Source organism: Mandrillus leucophaeus, unplaced genomic scaffold (genome assembly GCF_000951045.1).
Source record: "Mandrillus leucophaeus isolate KB7577 unplaced genomic scaffold, Mleu.le_1.0 Scaffold1077, whole genome shotgun sequence".
In the NCBI taxonomy this organism is placed as follows: domain Eukaryota; kingdom Metazoa; phylum Chordata; class Mammalia; order Primates; family Cercopithecidae; genus Mandrillus; species Mandrillus leucophaeus.
In genome coordinates this window covers 432648-447848 of record NW_012098954.1, presented here as the reverse complement: position 1 = coordinate 447848, position 15201 = coordinate 432648, and the positions used below count along the sequence as shown (strand labels likewise).

The following is a 15201-nucleotide window of genomic DNA, read 5'->3' as shown; positions in this document are numbered from 1 at the left end:
CCACACCTGGCTAATTTTTGTATTTTTAGTAGAGACAGGGTTTCACCGTGTTGGCCAGGCGGGTTGCAAACTCTGACCTCAAGTGATCCACCCGCCTCGGCCTCCCAAAGTGCTGGGATTATAGGTGTGAGCCACCGCACCCAGCCAAAGGTAGGTTTTTAATTAAACTTCCTGCAGCGAGAAAGACTAAACACCTGGAGAAGGGAGGGGACTCTCAGTAAGAGAGTGTTAGGTGGGGCTGGTACAGGATTTGGGCTTGTGTTCGGTGTTCTTAAGGCAGGTTTAGGAAAGCAACCAAGTAGGGTGCTGCCCTGGACTCAGTGCTTTCAGAAAGCTGGGGCAATTCGGAATCTTAATTCTTATGAAGGAACAAATAATAGTTGCCTGTATTAATCAGGAGAGGGGTGCATGGCTATTTTTGTGGCTGCACGGTGTCTTTATTGCCATTCAGGCATGATTGTGAGTGAAGAGGATCCATTACAGCCAGGCAGGGTTCTCATCTGACGTCGATACTCTATAGAATTGCTTATGTTCATTAGGAGAATGCCACTCTACCCAGGTCAATTACTAGTTGACAACTGCCAGGAACGCTTTTTTTTTTTTCTCATATATGTGTTTATTGTCTAGAAAGTAAGATTCCTGAAGGCCGGGGCTTTGTTTTGTTTACCACTGAACCACTAGCACTTAAACAGCGCCTGGCATAGAATAGGTACCCAATAAATGTTTAATAAATATTCTTTCAAAACGTCTTCCATAGCTCAGATCCTACACATCTAAAATGAAGCCCTCCACAGGTAAAGCTGGGTCTTTGGAATGTCTTCCAGGTGATGGTAGGGCCAAAAATAGCTACTGCAGGCAGACCAGTATCAACATTACTCTTTATAGAACTTTAAAACAGAGAGCAGCTGAGTCCTTTGGGCTTTCCCTTGGACCAGACAGGACTTAGCCTCCTACAGGTACTCAAGGAAGACAATGATCAGAAAAAATTGTTACTTTTCAATGGCAAGAGATGGCCAAGTAAAGACTATGTTAAAAATTAAACAGGAGAAACACTCCTCAATCTGCTAAATCATCTTCCTGGCTGGGCACAGTGGCTCATGCCTATAATCCTAGCATTTTGGAAGGCCGAGGTGGGAGGATCGCTTGAGGCCAGGAGTTCAAGATCAGCATGGCCAACATAGTGAAACCCCCATCTCCACACACACAAAAAAAGATGAAAAAGTATAATTTGAAAATCATCTTTCTTTTCCCACTCAACATCTTATAGTCATATAGTCTTTAATCTATAGTCATATAATCTTTAATAAAAGTCATAGTTGGCAGTTTCCAGAAAGTTTTACATACCAACCAAGTTGTCACCACTCCACCAATTCCTTATCATATTACTATTTTAAAAAAACTTTTTTTTTTTTGGGAGACAGAGTCTCACTCTGTCCCCCAGGCTGGAGTATAGTGGTATGATCTCGGTTCACTGCAACCTCCACCTCCTGGGTTCAAGCAATTCTCCTGCCTCAGCCTCCCGAGTAGCTGGGACTACAGGTGCATGCTGCCACCCTGGGTAATTTTTTTATTTTAGTAGAGATGGGGTTTCACTGTGTTGCCCAGGCTGGTCTCAAACTCCTGAACTCAGGCAATCCACCCGCCTCCCAACGTGCTAGGATTATAGGCATGAGCCACTGTGTCCTGCATCTTAAAAACACGTTTGGGCTGGGCATGGTGGCTCACGCCCGTCATCCCAGCACTTTGGGAGGCTGATGCGGGCAGATCACGAGGTCAGGAGATCCAGAACATCCTGGCTAGCACGGTGAAAATCCATCTCTACTAAAAATACAAAAAAATTAGACGGGTGTGGTGGCAGGCGCCTGTGGTCCCAGCTGCTTGGGAGGCTGAGGCAGGAGAATGGCGTGAACCTGGGAGGCAGAGGTTGCAGAGAGCCGAGATCGCGCCACTGCACTCCAGCCTGGATGACAGAGCGAGACTCCATCTCAAAAACAAAAACAAAACAACAACAACAAAAAAACACTTTTGAAGATTACTTTTGTAGCTAGGGAATTAAGATACCATTTTAAAATCTATAAATTTAGGCCAGGCGCAGTGGTTCATGCCTATAATCCCAGCACTTTGGGAGGTTGAGGCGGGTGGGTCACCTGAGGTCAGGAGTTTGAGACCAGCCTGGCCAACACAGTGAAACTCTGTCTCTACTAAAAATATAAAAATTAGCAGGGTGTGGTGGCAGGTGCCTATAATCTCAGCTACTTGGGAGGCCGAAGCAAGAGAATCACTTTAACCTGGGAGGCAGAGGTTGCAGTGAGCTGAGACCGCGCCATTGCACTCCAACCTGGGCAACAAGAGTGAAACTCTGTCTCAAAAAACTAAATAAATAAAATAAAATCTATGAAATTGGCAAACATAAAAAAATTCTGTAATACATTGCTTTGGCAATGGTGTCGATTAAGTAATTCTCCTGCCTCAACCTCCTGAGTAGCTGGGTCTATAGGTGGGCACCACCACGCCCAGTTAATTTTTGTATTTTTAGTAGAGACGGGGTTTCACTGTGTTGGCCAGGCTGGTCTCAAACTCCTGACCTCGTGATCCACCTGCCTCGGCCTCCCAAAGTGCTGGGATTACAGGCGTGAGCCACTGCGCCCAGCCCCTCCTGCCTTGTTAAGATATATTAAGATATTCAATAATAGAAATACCCCCATCTAATCAGAACAGATTCCCACTTCAGTTAAACCTTCCCCAGAAGCTGCGTAACTCAAGCCCACATCCTATCCTTTCCAACATCTTCCCACTGAGATGCCCCACAACTCCCCATGGTGTATATTCTCCATTATAACAAACAATAAACCCAACTTATTCAACTAAGGCGAGTCCTTCATCCTTGGCTGGAAGGCATTGGAACATGTTAAGTGAAATAAGTGAAATAAGGTATGAAACCACGTGCATATATACATATATATGTATATGCTACAATTGGAGTAAAATAATGTAAACATTTAAAATTTAAAAAATATGTTTGTAGGTCAGGCGCAGTGGCTCACGCCTGTAATCCCAACACTTTGGGAGGCCGAGGCAGGTGGATCACCTGAGGTTGGGAGTTTGAGACCCACCTGACCAACATGGAGAAACCCCCATCTCTACTAAAAATACAAAATTAGCTGGGCGTGGTGGCGCATGCCTGTAATCCCAGCTACTTGGGAGGCTGAGGCAGAAGAATCGCTTGAACCTGGGAGGTGGAGGTTGTGGTGAGCTGAGATCACACCAATGCACTCCAGCCTAGGCAACAAAAGCGAAACTCTGTCTCAAAACAAAACAAAAACAACAACAACAAAAAAACCATTAGATACAGACATTCACTTCATAATGTGACCCGGGGCTCCTAAAGCTGGAATATGAGCAGGTCGTGGTGGTTCTGTATTTCTGGCTCTCACGGGAGCCCCATGAACTGAGAACATACAGCATTTAAATGTCATGCTACTCTACCAGAAGCCTTAAAACTATCATTTGGGCATCTTCAAAGTTCCAGCTAAAGGTGGCAACTGAGCTCCTCTGAGGCACTCTCTTACCTCAGCACCCTCATCTTAACATCTCCATGAGCAAGGCTACAGAACTTTCATAAATTGGCCCTTAATACAACCTATGTGGTAGGCACTTTTTTCCACTTAAATAAGGTTAAGCGGAGGTTTGAAGAAAAACTTTGTCAGTGTCAGAAACACAACTCATACCCAGGTCCTCAGAGTCTAAACCCAGTGCATTTTGTACTTCACCAAGCTCCTTGTGGTCTCTTCTGGACTATTTTTCCCAGAGTTCTCAAAAAGACTAGCTGGGCCAGCACTACAGAGGTCACATATTAGCAGTGATCAGGAAGACACATTCAGTTGTGGGTCAAGCAGATATGGTCCTGCACCTGTGACAATGCTTAGCATTTTAACTACTCCACAGTTCTGGACTAAGTACCACAAATTTAAAGTTGCAGAGCTCAGTCATTTGCTTGTTTTTTTGGAGACAGGGTCTCACTTTGTCACCCAGGCTGGAGTGCAGTGGCATGATCTCGGCTCACTGCAGCCTTGACTTCCCAGGCTCAAGCGATCCTTCTACCTCAGTCCCCCAAGTAGCTGAGACTACAGATGTGCACCACCACGCTTGGCTAATTTTTATACTTTTTGTAGAGACGGGGTTTCGCCATGTTGCCCAGCCTGGTCTTGAATTCCTAGGCTCAAGTGATCAGCCCACCTTGGCCTCCTAAAGAGCTAGGATTACAGGTGTGAGCCACTGCACCTGGCCAATGATTTGCAAAAACTAAATTCATTATATAAAAAACTGACCAGCTCCATTAATAATGCAAAGACATTTAAATAAGAAACTGCAATCCAACTTTCAAATGTTTTATTTTTAGTGTTTTTAAACATTTTAATACAACAAGGATATAAAATAATATATATTAGTTAAATCTGGATTTAATTTAGAATCAAGATATTTACTTATGTACAAACACTGTGCTTCAAGGTATGGCTACCACAGGAACTTTCACATCTTCAAGTAATACTAGTTTCTCTGTGGATAGAGAGACATTTAGGTAGAATTCACAAAACAAAACATGTCCGTTTTAGTCCAAGCTAATTTTGCTTCTCCCATTAAGTACCAGTTTCCACTTTCTTTGTTCCATATCAGAAATACTTCATTTTTCTAATAATACATAGATCCTCTGAATAAAACTTAGTAAAACTGAACATTTTTAAGATGACATTACTAATTGATAATATTGCTTGGCTATGTTCAATTCTCCAGACAACCCAGTCCTTCAGATTGAAAGAGACCTGAAGCAACAATGAAATTAACATAGTGTTCTTTCTCTTCCCATGTCAGGCACAAACATTCCTTATGCTGAAATATGAACTACACTGAATAAAAAGTTCTTTGGTTAATTTAGGACAGAATGTATTCTAGAAACCAGAATAGCTGAAATATGGCTTACAGATTTCAGAGATATTTGTACAGAACTTGAAGCAAAGTAACTGGTCACATTTTAGTTATTTGAAATTGGTGGCATTATATCCGGGTGGGGTGAGAAGGGGGGTCCAAAACCTAGTTTCATACTAATTTTAGTCATTCAGAGTTACTCAAAGACAGGGAAAAGAAACAACCTACTCAGTCTCTTTCCATCTTATTCATCACCTGAAGCATTACGACCTTTGATGTTACTAACAATTTTCCTCTATAGCAGTATGGGGTAATTCAGGCTAAACCGCTTACAAACACAAACGGTTAAACTGTCAAGTTGGCATTAAAATGGACACCTTTGCTGGCTTAGAAACTGTCTAAATGAAACCAATACTGTTTAAGAAAGCAATTGGACTATTCTACAAGAGAGCTTTCTTGTCTCAAATGCCTGAATACCTTAAAGAACTGGCAAATGACTATATTATCATTACCTTTATTATGAAGAAAACCTAAGTCTATAAAAGACTATCAAATAATTACATTTATTAAATTAGAGCGTTTAAAACAAGAATGTGGTTAACATTCTTAGGCAATTTAGATCTAGAATCCTTTAAAAAAGCTTACTATGAAATTAATGGTGAAACTGCCTTTTGTTGAACATAGTCAAAGCAAATTAGTGTTATAAATATGACTTTGTGAATATATGAGTAATACTTTCCAAACAGATGTTTCTAAAACAGACTGTTTCTTATCAGCTATAAAAGAATCTGGCTTCTCTGTTTCCCATTTACAAATTATATGATTTCTGGAATTCTTAGTAAAAACACACAGGCAGGGACAGGGCATGAAAGACCACTGCTCACAGACTAAAGAGTTACATTCCCTGCAGGTCTCTTGGTCCAATGGGTTCTGGTCTCTCAGTCACTGACTTTTTCTTCTGAATAGCCCACATTATTATTTAATTTAATTAAATTAATTTATTTATTTATTTGAGACGGAGTCTCGCTCTGTTGCCCAGGCTGGAGTGCAGTGGCACGATCTCAGCTCACTGCAACCTCCGCCTCCTGGGTTCAAGTGATTCTTCTGCTTCAGCCTTCCGAGTAGCTGGAACTACAGGCGTGCACCACCATGCCCAGCTAATTCTCTAAAAAACTTTTTTTGGAGACGGGGTCTCACTTTGTTGCCCAGGCTGGAGTGCAGTGGCACGATCTCAGCTCACTGCAACCTCCGCCTCCTGGGTTCAAGTGATTCTTCTGCTTCAGCCTTCCGAGTAGCTGGAACTACAGGCGTGGGCGCGCACCACCATGCCCGGCTAATTTTTGTATTTTTGGTAGAGATGGTTTCACCGTATTGGCCAGGCTGGTCTCGATCTCCTGACCTTGTGATCTGCCCGCCTCAGCCTCCTAAAGTGTTGGCATTATAGGCGTGAGCCACTGCACCCGGCATAGCCTGTATTATTTAACTGACCGGTTCTAAGGCTAAGTTCACTACTTTCTGATTTCAAAGGATACAAATAAATAGAGCTAGAAGTTCTATTTTTGTCCTAGCAATTCTGGTCACAGAACTATGGAGAGGATAGCCACACAAATAATTCTTGCAGCACAGCCACAAAAGGTTCCCCCCAAATTATTTGGTGACAACAGCAAACCTGTCTCCTTCAAAACCTCTTACTCTCTACCAACTCTTCAATTACCCTTCAATAACACTACCCTGCCTGGTCTTTAAAAAAAAAAAAAGGAAAAGGTTAAAAAAGACAACACTGCTCCCAGGAACATAGAAAATGCATCGAAGACTTGCAACATAACCTCCAATTTGCATCCCCAAACCAAAAACCTTTTGGTTCCTTCTACACTAAAGTCTCTATGATGATGTAAGCCTCTCACAAGTCTGCAACTACAGAACCAAATACAAGGTCAAAAAATATGTAGACCAAAGTCATGTAGCTTCTCTGCCTAGCCACATTCACAGATAAAATGTAAACATAAATACTATCTTCACTGTGGTTTAGATTTTAACCAGAAAAAAAATATGAAGAAAAAAATCTGGAAATTTCTGGACAAAACAAAAAGCAACTAAAATACAGGTTTCATGTTTAGGTAAAACTGAAAATAATTTTGTCTCAATGTTTTCCAAGAAAGAGATGATTAATTTATGTAAACACTGCCTTATAATAGTTAAAACAGTAAGTTATAAACCTAACTTACATTTTTCTCACAACATATATGAGCAAGTGCAAGGCTGAACAGTTATTTTACAATCCCCATTGCAGTCTGTTGTTAGGTACTCTCAATGTCAATAGCTCTGCAAAGTTAGTTGCATTTGATTTTTCTATTTGGTCCTAGAATAGAATTTATATGAAAGAAAGAAGACCGAGGTTAATAGCTATTTAACTTTTTGTTATTGATTGATTGAGACAGGGTCTCACTCTGTCACCAAGGCTGGAGTGCAGTGGCATGATTACAGCTCACTGTAGCTTCCTTGGGCTCAAGTGATCCTTCTGCCTTAGCCTCGCATGTAGCTGGGACCACAGGCATGCACCACCATGCCCAGCTAATTCTCTAAAAAACTTTTTGTGGGGACGAGGTCTCACTTTGTTGCCCAGGCTGGTCTCGTTTACCTGAGCTCAAGTGATCCTCCTGCCTCAGCCTCCCAAAGTGCTGGGATTACAGGCATGAGCCACTGCGCCCAGTCTAACTTGTTTTTTTTTTTTGTTTTTTTGAGATAGAGTCTTGCTCTGTCATCCAGGCTGGAGTGCAGTGGAGTGATCTCAGCTCACGGCAACTTCCACCTGGGTTCACGTGATTCTCATGCCTCAGTCTCCCAAGTAGCTGGGATTACAAGTGCGTGCCACCATGCCTAGCTAATTTTTGTAGTTCTAGTGGAGATGAGGTTTTGTCATATTGGCCAGTCTGGTCTCAAACTCCTGACCTCAAGTGATCTGCCTGCCTTGGTCTTCAAAGTGCTGGGATTACAGGCGTGAGCCACTGTACCCGGCCATGTTCTTAAGAGAATGGGTCTTGCTGTGTTGCCCAGGCTGGAATGCAGTAGTTAGTCATAGCCTCAACACACTCCAGCCTAACTCCTGGCCTCAAGCAATCCTCCCGCCTCAGTCTCCTCAGAAGCCAGGACACTACAGCCTTGTACCACTGCACGTGGCTTAACATTTTAACATTAATGTTGTCATAGAGTTTTTTGAACCCTTTCCCAAAAGCCAACATCAGTGCCTCCCTAGCTAAATTCAGTCTGTTCTGTCACTAGAAAAATAATAGTAACACATCTTTTGACCTCAAGGGTCAAACCACTCTAACTGGCATAGGAAACATCCTTTACTTTTCATGATTATGCAACTCCTTTACATGTTGGCATTTTGTTCCTAGCATGTAACAGAATCAGCAATTTAAGATATCAGATTCTGAGGTGTGAGATTTAAAAGCATAAAACTTGAACTGCCTCGCAGCATTTCTCAAGTGAGAAATAAATAATGTTCACAGCAGACACAAATTGGGGTCCTTCAGCACTAGCTGAGACTTGTTTGCATAATTTCCTTTCCTACCCAATTCATTTGGGCTTCTATGTAGCTTATACAGGGGTGGAAATATGACTCAAAGTGCAAAAATAAAATATTTCACCCAGATAACAAAGGAGCAAGCTTCTGATAAGCAGCCTAATTTTAGGCCTCAGAATGCCAGCACCTTTTCTAAGTTTTTGTTTTAAAATGGAATGTAAAACCTAATTATTATTCCCAGCAGCTAAGCTCATTAGTTGGGGTTTAAATTCCAATTCCATAACCATCCTACTGTCATAACTATTGTAAAAAATCATTAAAAATAAAGTAACAAATGTTATCACAGAGGTGAAATTACTTAAAGTACTATATTTCTAGTGTTGTAAATAGCAGCTAAGTTATATCACTTCCTGACTGCCAAATTAAGACTAAATACAAAGAAGGTATATACACCATTATATTTAAAAGTAAAAAACAACACAACTTTTTCATATCCAAGTATGTCTGAGACTGTTTACTTCCAACGGCCAAGAATGATAAATTTCAAAAACCAAAAAGTTGTATTTTGCGTGCTATAAGTTTCTTTTCAGGAGAAAATTCTTTGCATGCATACCTCCCTACTTAACGACAAAAGAACTTTATCTAACATCTGGTAAAACACTCCTATTTGGCTTATTAAATAACACCATTAAAAAAGCATAAAATTGGACTGTCATCTACTATAGCACAGAGTTATTCTGGGTACCTATACTACTAACATTAAGTCCATTTATTTTTATGGATGCAGCCATTTTTCCCTCATGAACACTTACTGATGGTTACACTGAACCCTCAGAACAAAACAAGCACTGCATCTTTTCTTGCATCTTTGGTGAAAAATGCCAGCTCTACATCTGCATTAATGAGGAGACCAATGGCATCCTAGCCAGTACTCTGTCACGTCATCTATGGCCTCTTTCATTCTCCTCTTATTTCAGGCATCCTGGTATGCTCAGTATACATAAAAGATGGTTCAGAAGGCAAAAACTGTCAGTAAAACAGATCATGTCCCAGCGTGGCATATTTTTAAACTGACACAGAGATTAGTCCAAAGAACAAGTACTGATCACTTGGTAGGGTTTCTTCTTCTAAAGATAATAAGTAGCTTCAAAACATATTATTTCTTGACCAGAGCCTTACTGGAAATCAATGAAAATTCCTCAATCAGCAAACTGCTCAAGTTGACTTGTTTAAAGTTCAATAAGCAAATACTCAACAGGTAAGGGTACAGCCTAACTTCAATCACAACATTAAGTCTTCCTAAAGAGAAGGGGCAGAAAACATCTACTTAAGCTTTCTGTTCAAACAGCTACATAAGGACTCTTGATTGTTCTTGCTTGCTTTTTATAATCATAACTTTGCTCAGAACAGAAAACTTTACTTTGTCAACACATAAGCCAGGCATCTAGGAACAACCTAGGGGGAGAATGCAAAGTTACTCATTTTCAACAACTATTATATATTTAGTCACAAATTCATTAGAAAGATAGTCTTCATCCAATTAGTCTTTTCATTATTGCTGGTTTTGAAAATGGCCAACAATATTCATTAGGAACTGTGCCATTAACATTGCATTCAAAAAAAGAGAACATGGGAAACCAAATCCTTGCTCTCCTACTCTGCTGATATGCTCTGGTATTGGCCAGAGTATGGTAGTACAAAAAGAGTCTTGTTGTTATATAAAAAGCAATAAACACATCAATGGAATAATGTTCATGGGCAGCCAAGATGAAGAAGATTCCAAAGAGGTTGAGAACCCAGGATAAAGTGTGCAAGAAATTCCAGCTTCTTGGTGTATCTAGGAAAAGGACAGAAAGATCATTTTAAAGCTACATTCCTTCCAATGCTGCTCAGTCACATGTTTCTCAGGTCAGGCTGTTTTGCCATTCTTCACAGGATCTGACACCCTCCCCACAGCCTTCACTACAGCTAGTTATCTAATATGCATAGAAGCACTAAAAAGATACTTACATTCAGTGACAAAGAAATTCAGCATAGTTAGGACGACTGTGTGGCCACTAAACATGTAATCTCCACATGTGTGAACGCCAGTCAGGGTCATACCAAAGCCACTCCAAATGGCAAAGGCTCGATGTAATTTCTCCCATACACTGCCATATATCTATAAAGAAAAGTTAAGAATTAGTGCTTCAAATGCTTAGGGAGGTGGGAACTTCCCAACATCCATTCCCATTGAAATTTAAATGCTGAATAACTTAGAAATAAGATCTAAGCCAAAGCAGTTAGGTCCTCAGTCTAATGAATTCCAGGCAGACTTCAAGACTGGGTGGGTAAAGCTTGGCTGTACTCAGAAATATTTTGGTAATTAAATGAAATCAGGCTGGGTGCAGTGGCTCACGCCTGTAATCCCAGCACTTTGGGCGGCTGAGGTGGGCAGATCACCTGAAATCAGGAGTTCAAGATCAGCCTGGCTAACATGGCGAAATCCCATCTCTACTAAAAATACAAAAATTAGCCAGGCGTGGTGGCGCGTGCCTGTAATCCCAGCTACTCAGGAGGCCGAGGTAGGAGAATCACTTGAACCTGGGAGGCAGAGGTTGCAGGGAGCCGAGATCGCGCCACTGCACTCCAGCCTGGGTGACAGAGTAAGAGTGTGTCTAAAAAAAATTAATTAATTAAAAATAAGTAAATAAATGGAATCACTGTAACATGAACTCCTTTACTAGGAGTTCCTTTATAATAAAAAGTTCTCTATAACACAAAAACATCTCAAAGTTTTTAATCCAATATCACAGTAGTATTTGCTTGGCTATTCTTGCCAGTAAGACATAGGCTATGACAGACAGAGATCAATGTCTACCTTTCAACATCCACTCTCCCCTTCTTCACTGGTAACAGAATCCCAAAAATACTGAGGCAGCAATGAATTCAGCCACAATATTGCCTTTCCCAACCTCCCTTGTAGCTAGGTGTGGCCACATGACTAAGTTCTGTACAATAAGATCTAAGTAGAAGTGTTAAGGGTTTCTGGGAAGGCTACTTATCAAGGTAAGAGACAACAGTTTTGAGGAAGTCTTTTCTAACTTTCTACCTTCCCTTCTTTTAGTCTACAACTCCGACTCATTCAACTGGAGGTGAAACTCCAGCAACCATCTTGGACCACAAAGTGGCTTTGAGGCTACAAGCCAAGTATTGTGATAGCAGACCAGAAAGACAGAAGAATGATGGGGTTTTTTTGGATGACTTCATAAAATTTTCATACCAGACCTGGTGTACCTACCTTCAGACTCTTTTTTGAGAGAGAATAAAGCATTGTGTGTTTACTAAACCATAGCCACTTTGAATTTCCAGTTATCAACAGCCAAACCTAATCCCAACTCCCACATATACGCCTAAAAGAGCAATCCATTTTGAGGAAGACTTTGAGTGATAGCTGCTTTACAAAAGAGGGGCAGTCGCTACTTTAAAAAAAAAAAAAAAAAAAAGGCATACTGCCAGGCATGGTGGCTCACGCCTATAATCCCAGCACTTTGAGAGGCTGAGGCAGATGGATCACCTGAGGTCGGGAGTTTGAGACCAGCCTGACCAACATGGTGGAACCCGTCTCTACTAAAAGTATAAAAATTACCCAGGTGTGGTGGCACATGCCTGTAATCCCAGCTACTCAAGACTGAGGCAGGAAAATCTCTTGAACCCGGGAGGGGGAGGTTGTGGTGAGTGGAGATCGTGGCATTGTACTCCAGCCTGGGCAGCAAAAGCAAAACTCCATCTCAAAAAAACAAACAAACAAACAAACAAAAAAACCCAGCATACTAATATTATAATAATAATACAATTTAATAATAATATAATAATGGTACAAAAAGGTGCTAAAATTTTATGTGCATTTACTATGTGCACGGCGTGCTGCTAAGTGCATTATGTGTTATTGCATTTAATTTCTACAGCAATCCTATGAAGTGATTTAATTGTACAGATGAGGAAACTGGCTTAGAAAGGTCACATAGCTAGTAAATAACATAGGCAGGATGTGAACCCAGGGAGCCCAATTCCAAAGCCCTGTCTTCAAGATTCTATCAAATATGACCAAAATAAACAACTTCACAGATACCACAATCTCATTAGGAATCTCACCTGCTGATTATACACTACCCAGCTTTCCCTTTCTGCCTCATTTGAGGGAAAGAGAGGAAGAAGAATTTACTGTTAGAGAGAGAGAAAGAGAAAACACATGGGTTTGGTTCTTCCGTGATCGCTATGAACATGGGCTTAGAGATATTACTCTTGAGAAAGTAAAAAATCACGTAGTAAATAAAGAGAAGGGACTGCTACGAAAATGATTCAACCAAGGATAGGAAACTAGTGATGCCAGTCAAAAGGTGCCTCTCCATCCTTTCCCGTCTTAAATGTCCCATATATTCTTCCAGAAAAATAAAAACTGAAACACAACAGAGCAGAATGAAGAGGATGTTTTGATAAGAGAAGGTGTAGAAATATGCATTAAGTGTTTCTAAATTTCAAAAATAGACATGTTCTTGGTTCTGTCCTCAAACCCCTTACTTCTGGGAATGCAATTTCAAGCAATTAATTTATTATAATGAAAGTACCTTATGGAATTCACTGTAAGGGATTTGATTTCAAGTTACTATCACTTTAACTTTCTATTTATAACAATTGCTGCAAATAATACGGGTCAGTAAGTAGGTTATATTATAATTCAAAGCAATTAACAGTATTTAGGTCAGATTGGAGGAGAAATATCTATATATAACCAACTGATAAAAACAGTCATTAGAGACAGAAAAAGGGCTGTTTATACCATAGAGGGATGGTATCTAATTTATTTTTGCAGCATATGTTGCAGCCCTATGCACACATATCCCTCTCCTCGGCGGCTGTCCTACAATTAAATCCCTTAGCTATGGAAAATTTTCTCTTTTCAGTGTAATAAGCTTATATTTTTCTTTTTTTTTTTTTTTTTTTTGAGACGGAGTCTCGCCCTGTCACCCAGGCTGGAGTGCAGTGGCGCGATCTCTGCTCACTGCAAGCTCCGTTGCCTCCTAGGTTCACGCCATTCCCCTGCCTCAGCCTCCCAAGTAGCTGGGTGCTCGCCACCATGCCCGGCTAATTTTTTTATATTTTTAGTAGAGACGGGGTTTCACCGTGTTAGCTAGGATGGTCTTGATCTCCTGACCTCGTGATCCACCCGCCTTGGTCTCCCAAAGTGCTGGGATTACAGGCGTGAGCCACTGTGCCCAGCCTATATTTTTATTCTTTAAAATCTGTCCTGGCTGGGCGTGGTGGCTCATGCCTGTAATCCCAACACTTTGGGAATTTGAGATGGGAAGAACACTTGAAGTCAGGAGTTCAAGACCAGCCTGGACAGCAAAGTGAAATCCTGTCTCTAGGAAAAAAAAATTAAAATCAGGCCAGGCGCGGTGGCTCACGCCTGTAATCCCAGCACTTTGGGAGGCTGAGGTGGGTGGATCATGAAGTCAGGAGTTCAAGACCAGCCTGGCCAAGATGATAAAACTCTGCCTCTACTGAAAATACAAAAATTAGCCGGGTATGGTGGCGGGCGCCTGTGATCCCAGTTACTTAGGAGGCTGAGACAGGAGAATCCCTTGAACCCAGGAGGCAGAGGTTGCAGTAGGCCGAGATCGCGCCACTGCACTCTAGCCTGGGCGACAGAGAAAGACTCCATCTCAAAAAAAAAAAAAAAAAAAAATTTAGCTGGGGTGTGGTGGTGTATGCCTGTGGTCCCAGCTACTCAGGAGGCTGAGGCAGGAGGATTGCTTGAGACCAGGAATTTGAGGCTGACAGTGAGCTATGATCATGCCACTGTACTCCAGCCTGGGCAACAAAGCGAGAATCTGTCTTAAAAAACCAATGACTAAAATAAAATAAAATCTCCCCTAATCAACTAGAATACTATTTGGGTGAAACTCTTCACACCATGTACACAGCATACTATTTTGGAGAAACTGTGCACACCATGCACAGAAACAAATTCAAAATAAATTAAAGTTGTAAAATATAAAAAAATAAGACCATAAAAGCATCAGATATTATCTTTCATCAATCAGAATGGCAGTGCTGGCAAGAGGGTAAGAAAGCTGACATGCATACATGTTGGCAGTAGTGAAAAACTCATCTTTTCAAGTGTGTATTTTAGCAATATATATCACTTTTTTTTTTTTTGAGATGGAGTCTTGCTCTGTCACCCAGGCTGGAGTGCAGTGGTGTGATCTCAGTTCATTGCAACCTCTGCCTCCCAGGTTCAAGCGATTCTCCTGCTTCAGCCTCCCAAGTAGCTGGGATTACAGGTGCCTGCCACCATGCCCAACTAATTATTTGTATTTTTAGTAAAGATGGGGTTTCATCATGTTGGCCAGTCTGGTCTTGAACTCCTGGCCTCAAGTGATCCGCCCACCTCAGACTCCCAAAGTGCTGGGATTACAGGCATGAGCGACCTCGTCCAGCCCATATCATATTTTTCAATGTGCGTGTCCTTTAATTCTGTAATTTTACTTTCAATAATTTATCTTAAGAGATAACTAAGTGCAAAAGCACAACGTACAAGAATGTTTACTATAGCACTGTTTATAAATAGTAAAATTTTGAAACAATCAAAATGTACATCATTTGGAACCTGGTATCCACAATGGACTACTGTTAAAAAGATGTAGTTCCTTTTAGAAAAAAGTAAACAACATACTATTAAATGAAAAATAGGCTAAAGAGGCTGGGTG

General features: G+C 41.1%; 1 protein-coding gene across 1 annotated transcript in view; it reads right to left on the bottom strand.

The window, feature by feature from the left end:
• Nucleotides 1–9935: 9935 nt before the first annotated feature.
• The window catches only part of SAMD8 (sterile alpha motif domain containing 8), a 79327-nt gene continuing 74061 nt past the window's right edge, over nucleotides 9936–15201 (bottom strand). Inside the window, exons 5-6 of the mRNA XM_011986003.1 lie at nucleotides 10460–10610; nucleotides 9936–10286 (exon numbers count right to left, since the gene is read on the bottom strand). Of these exons, the coding sequence (XP_011841393.1) occupies nucleotides 9982–10286; nucleotides 10460–10610 (456 nt within the window). The 3' untranslated portion in view covers nucleotides 9936–9981. The remainder of the gene's footprint in view (nucleotides 10287–10459; nucleotides 10611–15201) is intronic.